The 9,626-nt window shown below is 44.2% G+C and overlaps 1 protein-coding gene across 5 annotated transcripts; it reads left to right on the forward strand.

The window, feature by feature from the left end:
• Positions 1-1,229: 1,229 nt before the first annotated feature.
• Positions 1,230-9,472, forward strand: ppp2r2ca (protein phosphatase 2, regulatory subunit B, gamma a). Of its 5 annotated transcripts, none has more exons than XM_084383784.1 (10): positions 1,230-1,468; positions 1,924-2,284; positions 2,799-2,896; positions 3,019-3,202; positions 3,619-3,731; positions 3,964-4,141; positions 5,397-5,561; positions 5,675-5,844; positions 6,466-6,557; positions 6,833-9,472. In XM_084383784.1, exons 2-10 carry the CDS (start codon positions 2,221-2,223, stop codon positions 7,125-7,127), a joined length of 1,359 nt encoding a protein of 452 aa, XP_084239910.1. In that variant the 5' UTR covers positions 1,230-1,468; positions 1,924-2,220; the 3' UTR covers positions 7,128-9,472. The 5 variants fall into 5 exon arrangements, with proteins under 5 accessions (XP_084239910.1, XP_084239909.1, XP_084239912.1 ...); XM_084383783.1 differs by having other exon boundaries at positions 1,230-1,430; XM_084383786.1 differs by having other exon boundaries at positions 1,230-1,430; positions 2,091-2,284.
• The last annotated feature ends 154 nt before the right edge of the window (positions 9,473-9,626 follow it).

Genomic DNA, 9,626 nt, shown 5'->3' on the forward strand with positions numbered 1-9,626 from the left:
CTAATTGGACTTCTGCAGCGTGTAATATATATTGTAACCTGTGACCCTTAAAGGTGCAATATGTAAGATTTTCAGTTTAAAACATTCAAAAATGAACTCAAATTATCAACAGAATGTGAAGAAATAACAGTTTTGACGTTAAGTCGAAGACATAAACAACACCAGCACTCTTCCCCCCTGCTCGGAGCTCTAAGTCTGCTAATTAGAGTCTGCTACTATGACCACTGGCTGCTTACGAGCTGAAGGCGGCTACAGTTAGCAGCAGTTTCACTCTGGTGAAATGCTGCCCCCTATTTGCTTGGAGAATGAATTTGACAGGTGGCTAGTTGCACCTTTAAAAATGACATAAACATAAACCTAAGGCCTTGCCTACATTTTATACTTTACAAGCTGGTTATAAGTCACTACAAGTGCTCATTGTATGCTTTAAGTAACGTGAAAAGGAAACAGTAACATACATTATACTGATGTTTATAATGCATTATAGACATTGGTGTGAAAATGAGTTAGGGTTATTGTTATAAAGAATATTCATGAGTGCTTATAACTATGACAACAAGGGGCTAAAGGCAAAAAAAACAAAAAAACAACATGCACCCATTCACAGTAAAAATATGTCCAGTAGAGTGTTATCATAGAAAAAGTACATGCCAGTGTTACTACTGTATGGAGGGTGCAACATCACATGCCTGTTTTTAAGAATTGAGTACTGGAAAGAGATGTCAAAATCTACCTAATTTTAAAGAGAAATCTTTTAGAAACCTGATAAGGGATGTGTAATAGAGGAGGTTGACGGGTTCCAGGCTGCTGGTCAAAGCAATTTATTTTGTTGAGGGAGTGCTTTAAATGAAAAAGGCTGTAAGTGATAAAAATGTCTCATTCCCCTGATGGCCAGATAACACTGTAGTGTCTAGAAAGAACCACAAAGACAGCCCGGCAGCCTTTTGCCCAAGATAAAACTCCCACGGGACAAATAAATGAATGTTGAATCTTGAAATCAAGAAGTAATTTGTGTGTGAGCATTTGATTTCTTTTCAACCAACTCTACAGTGCAATTCAGGCTTTTATTTTAAAAAAAAAACCCTAAATACTCTTCTGAATCTTTCCTGTGTCTAACTGCTCCCTCTCCTGGCCTCTTTTACTCCTTTACCATCTGCAGTGGGTGGATCCACGAGTGACAGCTGCGCCGCGATTGGCTGCTCCAGGAGGAGGCTGCCATGACACAGTGGATGCTGCACAGAATCAGTTCCACAGCATCAGCAGGCAGCAGACCTCCATCCTCCTCGTTATCCCTCTCTCTCCTTCTCTTTTTTCTTCTCCTTTGCCTCTCGTCCTCTCACCACCACCCTTGCTCTCTCTTCTCTCTCCCTCCTCCTCTCCCTCCGACAGACAGACGGGCAGGACTAGAAGCGGCAGCAGCAGGCGGACTGGTAGGTGTGCTGAGGCCTGTCTCCCTCCTGCAGCACAGGCAAGACGTCGCGTTCTCCTCTGATCTCCGTCAAGGACTATCTATTAGAGAAGTGTGTGTGTGCGTGCGTGTGCATGGGAGAGCGGGGATCCGGAAAGTAGGCAGAGAGGACTACCACACCTTGGGAGCGTTTACTGCCACTGCCGGAGCTGCACAGGGTGAATGTTGCTGATATTTTCACACTCACGTCCTCTTCATCATGTTCTTGTCACTGTGTGAATACAGAAGGATGTATATTCTCTGCTGCTCTGCTGGAGCTGTTTGTTGTTTTTCCTCCACTCCACAGCTCTGGGATCTGCTTCAGCATTGACTAGGCCTCTGCACACGTGTGTCTCTGCTAATGAGTGTGTTGAATGTCTAACAAAGGTCACACCATTTGGCAACGCTGTCTGCATGTTTTGTCATCCTGCCTAATGACACCCCTCCTCTCTTCTCTCTCCAAACTTCCCCACCAGCCCTTCCACCCACCTCACATCTTCTACCTCACCACCTCTCTATCCTCCTCCATCTTCTCTCTCTCTACTCCCTCTCCCTCAAAACCCTCTTTCTCCTCCGTCTCCCCCCTCCTCTCCATCTCCTCCTCTTTCACGCCTCTTCTCCTTCCGGCCGGCTGGTTTCCCAGGATGCCTTGTTCCAGGCCGCTCCGCTAGGCCCTAGCAGCATGGGCGGAGCCTGGGTGGGGAGAGAGAGCACGGATTGGACCCTTCCCCTCAGGACGGGCGCGCTGGCGGGTCACCCTCCCTCGGCTTCAGATGGGCGAGGACGCTGAGAGCCCCAAAATCAACCACACCTTCCTGCGAGACTACGTCACTGAAGGTAGGGCAGACGGCGTGCCGTCAATGGGTCTGTGGTGTCAGATAACATGCCGGTATGATTGAATGGATTCATTTTAGTTTCATGGGTGCATTATCTCTGCACTGCTGGGTATAGGGAATGGATGTTGACATTAATCACTCCATGACTGACTGAATGCTCACTGAGAGGCACTGCATTGTTGGGCCTGTTTTTTTTAGATATGATAATGACATCGTGCTCTTCTATGATAGATAAATGTTTGATTTTATGGTTTGTGGTCCAAGGAGCAGAAGGTAGCAGAAACAATATTTGGTTGATAGTTTCTTGTCCCGATGAGAATTTATCCAGGCATCATGAGTAAGAGATATTCTGGCTCCATTGAACAGGAAGCTTTGCATGGATTCAGTATTCTTCTCTGCCCCTCATTTTTTCTGTTCCTACTTAATTTCCTCTCCATTCTATCATCTCATTTCTTCTCTCTTTTATTCTACCCATTGTCCTGCTTGATTGCCTCGTATTTTCCCGTCTTCCTCAGCTGATGTCATCTCTACGGTGGAGTTTAACCAGACGGGGGACCTGCTGGCCACTGGGGATAAAGGTGGCCGAGTGGTCATCTTCCAGAGAGAGACAGAGGTCGGTTTTAACATGTTAGACTTGAAACAATCACCCTGTTCTATACCCAGGATACTCACAAAACACTCCACATTCTTTGCATCCTAAAAGGCTGTTTATCCTTTACCTTTTGCCCTGGACAGCCTAAAGGGGAGTCAGAGGAGGTGGGGGAGACGGGGGACTCTGGGGAGTACAATGTCTATAGCACGTTCCAGAGCCACGAGCCGGACTTTGACTACCTGAAGAGTCTGGAGATTGAAGAGAAAATCAACAAGATCAGATGGCTGCCACAGCAGAACGCAGCACACTTCCTCCTCTCCACCAATGGTGAGAAACCAGTGACAACTGTGAATGTGCATGGATTTTGATTGATATTAGAAATGACATTTGTACGACCCGGCTCCGGTTCGCAGCATCATGCCAGCCTGGCTTCGTCTTCTATTACCAGGGTGGGGTAATGTTACATCAAGCCAGTCATTGGAGCCACATTTGTGGGTACAGTAGTGGCCCTGACCTGCCAGTGTGAAAACCACAGAATCTATTCTGTGGTTTAATTATAGTCCTGTCATAAGCCTTAGTTGCCCCGAAATCTGTTAAATAGGGATGATATTTTAAAAATGTGGCTTAGTTTAGATCTCTTCTCCACTGGACTGTTGAAGTTTACTTGTTGAAGGCACTTACTGTCAGATCTCTTTGCACTTTATCGGCTTCACGTGACGTGCAAATCTCTCTGCCTGTCACAGATAAGACCATTAAACTGTGGAAGGTGAGTGAGAGAGACAAGAGGCCAGAAGGATACAACCTGAAAGATGAGGAGGGACGGCTCAAGGACATCTCTACCATCACCTCTCTGCAGGTGCGCGCACACAAACACACACACACACACACGCATGGAAGCCTGCACATGCACACCTTCATTTTGGTCAGTCACATACGGTCTGTATCAAGTTGACGTTCGATTGGCAAGCCCAGCGTCGACCGTTTATGCCTCTGCTCTAGCCCTCATATGATCCCTGACTCTCAAGTCCTCTATTTCTGTCCTTTATGTCTTCCTTGTTCCCTCTTTGATTTCCCCTCTCCCTCTTTAGGTGCCTGTGCTGAAGCCGACAGACCTGATGGTAGAGGTTCGACCCAGGCGAGTCTTCTCCAACGGACATACCTACCATGTCAACTCCATCTCGGTCAACAGCGACGGGGAGACCTACCTGTCTGCTGATGACCTCCGCATCAATATGTGGCACCTGGGCATCACGGACCGGAGCTTCAGTATCCTTCTTGACTCGCTTTGTTTATATCGCACACATTTCCTTTCATTTCACATCATCCTCTGCTGCTTATGACTCAATAGCTCGCCTCTGATTCTTTGTTTGTAACATAACCTTTTACTGGAGGAGGTGACTCATGTTACACAGGGTATGAAATTCCCTGAGCAAAACAGATCTTTGCGGCTATCTTTTTCACTGTTATGAAAGTAAAAGCATGTGTCATCACAACTAATTCTGCAGGAGCAAAGAGAAAATGATGTTTGGATGTTATCTAATTTTGGGACCAAAATAAGAAAAGAGGAAAAGAAGTGTTGCAGAAAGTGCTTATTAAAGTTAAAGTAGTTTAATAAGTCAATAATATTTTTGGCTTCAGTTCACTTCTATTTAAATCATTCTCCGAACCTAAACCGAATGCTTATTACACTGCTTATAGGTGCAATATGTAAGACTGTAGTTGAAACATTAAACAAAATCATGTATGTTAATGTGGGTGACATGATCATATGAATTAATAGTGTTAAAGTCTCAAAATGTATCTACATGTTTTCCAGCGCTCTCTGAAGCAGATTCACATGTGCTGTATTGTACATGCCCATGTCATGCTGCTGCAAGGAAAAAGCTACTTTTGAATTCTTGAAATCAGTTGTTCATAGGCTGTATTCAGTGCCATCTACTACTACTACCACTCTAAACAGCAAAAGCATCTGTGTAGATCCGTGCCTCAAGCAAGCCTCTCTCACACTCAACTCCACCTCTTGAAATATACATACAGCTGAAATATACTTCACATTCCTGCTCATCTGAATTCACCCTGGATCTATATTTAATCTAAACAGAATATGCATGACTATGTTTGGATTTATGTTTCAATTAGAGCGCCGTGTATCGCCTCGGAGCACGTGTGTTCAGCGCAGGCTCTAGCGTGTTGTACTGGGGCGCGTTTGGTGATTTCCCATTCAAATGGAAGCTGACCTAGAAAATCATAGAGGCATCTATGGAAGAAGAGTTTAAATAATTCAGTCAGCAGTACACTTTCTACTGAACCACACAGGACTACCGCAAATAGAACAGAGAGAGGAGCACAGTGTGCGTGCATATTTGGGGTTGGTTATTGGGAGAGCCATTTTTGGGTTGTGATTATGGATTGAGGCGCACAGAGAGTACGAAAAAAAGAAACAGAAAAATGAAAAAATCTGCATAGTCATCATACGTTGCCATCTCTGTGGTGTTGAATCCTTAGCAGAGCTTTTTCTCAGATATTGTTGACATCAAACCAGCCAACATGGAGGATCTGACGGAGGTGATAACAGCAGCAGAGTTCCACCCTCACCACTGCCACTTGTTTGTGTACAGCAGCAGCAAGGGCACCCTGCGCCTCTGTGACATGAGAGCCTCCGCACTCTGTGACAAACACACCAAACGTGAGCATGTTGTTGAGATTACAGCTCTCATTGGAATGATACGATTTTGTCACATCATCATGTTTGTGAATATTCGGGGGAAAAAAAACACCTTACCAATCTGTCATTATCAGTGTTCGAGGAGCCTGAGGATCCAGGGAGCCGGTCCTTCTTCTCAGAGATCATTTCCTCTGTGTCGGACGTCAAGTTCAGCCACAGTGGACGCTACCTGCTGACCAGAGACTACCTCACCGCCAAGGTGTGGGACCTGAACATGGACAAGGGCCCCGTGGAGACGTACCAGGTAAAGTAGCACATCTGTGTCCCTCCCGTGTGCCAGTTAAATCTGTATTACCTGTGCCGATTGAATGTATGCCGACCAATGGTGTTTGTTGTGTCTGTTTTATTTTGAGGAGTCATTTGCTTAACTGACAGAAACTTCATCTTCAACAATACTCAATAGCTGATTAAAGGTTATCAGAATAAAATGTACCAATTAATCATTTAATCAAAATACACTGGAGGATTTACTGTTTTTGTCTGTTTTTTATATCACTGTAAATTCAATATCTTTGGGTTTTGAAACAAAAATGATAATTTTTGGGCACTTTGAGCTTTGAAAAGTTGTTCACACATGGAAATAATCGGGAAATGAATCAATAATGCTAACAATTGTTAGTTGCAGCCTTAGATTATTGACCTGAGCAGTCAGATATGCTGCGTTTCTCATGTTTGCTATTACATCTACAAAGACTGTATATTATCTACGAGAGGAGAGTGGGAGGAATATGACATGCAGCCAGAATCTGAACACATGCAGTTTGTTGTAGATGCTGTGCTCTGCATGCGGTCGATCCACTAGAGCACCATGTATAATTCTGAACCTTCCCCGGAAACTAAACCTGACTGTCTGCATGATTCCCAGGTCCACGAGTACCTAAGAAGTAAGCTGTGCTCTCTCTATGAAAACGACTGCATCTTCGACAAGTTCGAGTGTGTTTGGAACAGCTCAGACAGGTGAGTGGTCGAGATAAAAAAGAGAAAAGGATGGACATACAGCATATTTAAGTCCTTGCAAAAAGCAAAGGAGGAGGAGTGTGTCAGTGTGTTTCTGCTAACAGTGATTCCCTAAATGCTCTGCCTCTGCCATTACCCGGCATTTAAATCAATCGTGCAGACAAGCTTTGCAGACATCCAATCAATCCCTGTGCCTTCTGTTTTGTTTTCCTCGCTTCCCTGAACCTCGCTTTTCCTCCAGTATCTCATTATGTCCATCTCTTCTCTTCCCTCAGCGTCATCATGACAGGGGCATACAACAGCTTCTTCCGGATGTTTGACAGGGAGACGGGGCGAGGCGTTACCCTGGAAGCATGGAGGGAAAGCAGCAAGCCTCGGGCTGTGCTGCGGACCCGGCGAGTGTACACTGGTGGTAAGCGTCGCCGTGGAGACGTGGGCGTTGATAGCCTGGACTTTACCAAGAAAATCCTGCACATGGCTTGGCACCCATCTGAGAATATCATCGCCATAGCAGCCACCAACAACCTGTACATCTTCCAGGATCGTGTCAACCCCGATCACACTCAGTGACGGATGTATGGATAGCGGCAGACGCAGTGCTTTTATCAGCTGTCACAGACAGTGACCCAAATATATTTGGATGTCTTAGAGAAGGCATGTGGAGTGGACGGCCTACATGAGAAGTCAAAGCCAAGCTGTTTCAAAAAGCATGCTGAGATGCAATATCTGTTTGTGTTGATAAAAGATCGGATTCGTGATAAAACGACTGTTAATTCATTTGATCCCCAAGGAAGGTGTATAATCATTTCTGTTTTAACACTTATATGAACTGACGTCTCCAGCACCCATCAGGACATGTTTTTTGGTCCCACTACTCCCACTTTTTGAAAATGTTTGTGTAACTGTCCCACTGTAGTGGCAGGAAAAGAGGTGCGGGGACACCTCTCCATCTGCATTGACTCAGTGCTGTTGACCACACAATGTTGCACTTAAAACACAAAAGGCTAAAGATGCACGATGGGAAGCAACAGAGAAGGAATGATTGAGACGCTTAGATTGCAGATTCCCACTGACAGTGCATCTAAAACTAAGCATTTTTTTCACAATTGTGGAACATTACGAGCGGTGTTATTGTACAGCTCTTCACAGCAACATCCTCAACCATTTTTTTTTCTCTCTCAATCGAGTGACAACAGCAGCCGAACCTCTCCTACAGAGCAGTGCTCTTGGAGATTGCACGCATAAACGACCCATAATCTTGGCCCTATTCACTTTGCAATAACAGCACTAAGAAAAACACAGTGCAGCAGTATCCCTGCTTTGAAACATGAGTTCTTCTTCTACAGGTATACACTCTTTGTACTGTTTGCTGTAAATACTCTGTGTTCTTTCTTTTTTTAAGGCGGTACCAATTTTGGTTCCAGAGAGCTAAAAGATGCGTTTTGTCTAGTACACTGCAGATGAATCATGGGATCTCATGTATAGAGAGGTTGCCGAATCACACTATTACAGTTAAAGACTAAATGCGGGCAAGTATTGCTTGCTGTAGAGATAGGGTGAGGGGTGAGTTGTGCACAAACCAGCTGTTTTGTCATGTGTAGTAAGCTTTGATTGCTGTATTAAGGCCATTTTCTTGTCTGAAGTCTACATACAGATGAGGTAAATTACTGAAAATGAGAGTGGCCATATGTTCAAGCCGAGCTCCCTCACATATGTTCAATTTGAAGCTGATTGGTGATTAAATCTATCATAGACTAAAGTTTAATTTGTGTTAAGTGTTATGCTAATTTAAAATGAGCGGTGTTCATTTTATAACGCATAAGCACATATTGAAGAAGTATCTTACAATCAAGAAAAAAAGATGGAATTTAAGCACATTGTTCACAAACGAGGCCCATGATTCAGATAATCAAAGTCTTGCTGAGTATGTTTGTGTCCAGTGTATTTGGAGGTCAGAGGTCATCATCAGTGCAATAGCTCATTATGTACATTGCTGAAATGTCTTTAGCATTAAAACAATACGTCATGTGAATTTATCATATCACAGGTTCTAAATGTCATCATACCATATACCTCACAGCGCCACATGCTACTCTGGGGAGCGAGCCTGAAAAACCAGGCTGTGCAGCAGTAAGGTGATATCTGTGTTGGACTGAATCGCGCGACTTGGTCAAGATTTGATTGTTTACAGTGAAGTGCTTTGTTTTCAAGTGACCTTGGCCCTGATGGGAATTATTGCAAGTGTTTCAGACGTGTACCGTAGCAGGCAGAGTGGGTGCAAAGTGACGGAAAGTGTCAAGCTCCTTTGCACTTTTTCAAAATCTGACAAGTACTCAACAACAGTTTCACTGTGTAAACCTCAAACTCCCAAGAAAAGAAGAAACTTGTTAGTATATATGTTCCACTTGTCTGCTCTCTTCTCACTTTTCACCTCATTTTGGTTTCAAAATCACTGTTCACAGACATTTGCGTTGCAGCTTGTGGGCTACTACTGTGTTTCCGTCTTCACTGTCTGCCAGTGTCGTTGAATGCAGACATGGTCTTGCACTGATTTGTTTAACAAGGTGTACAAAACACAGCAGAATACAAAATGACAACCCACAAGAAAATGGTTTTCATAGTGACAGGCCACCTTGAGCATTATGTAAGTCCCGGGGCTCGGTCGTCTCACAGTGGGCCGTAGTTTAGAGCAGGTCAGTTGTAATCTCATCATAACCACCACCACCACCACCACGTACAACCAGTGAGAGGATTTGTGTTCAGGAGCACAGCAGCAGCAGCATGTTGCCATTACTCAATGCTACTAGCGTGTATATCTATCATACTTTAAAAAAAAGACAAATCTAACAATACAGAAAACATAACTCAAATGAGGTGAATGAAAGGAATGTGCATTAATAAAATAATGTGAAATCGGACAATTTGCTGTGTGGATTCATTTATGTCTGTGTCCGTGTTGTGCCGGCCTGGACCCTCACCAGTATGCTCTCAGAACCAACAAATCCGCAGACGATGCCATGTCCACTGCCCTTCGATCAGTCTTCACACACATTGAAAATAACAACAGCT

Source organism: Pagrus pagrus, assembly GCF_965226575.1.
Source record: "Pagrus pagrus genome assembly, chromosome: 2".
Taxonomy (NCBI): domain Eukaryota; kingdom Metazoa; phylum Chordata; class Actinopteri; order Spariformes; family Sparidae; genus Pagrus; species Pagrus pagrus.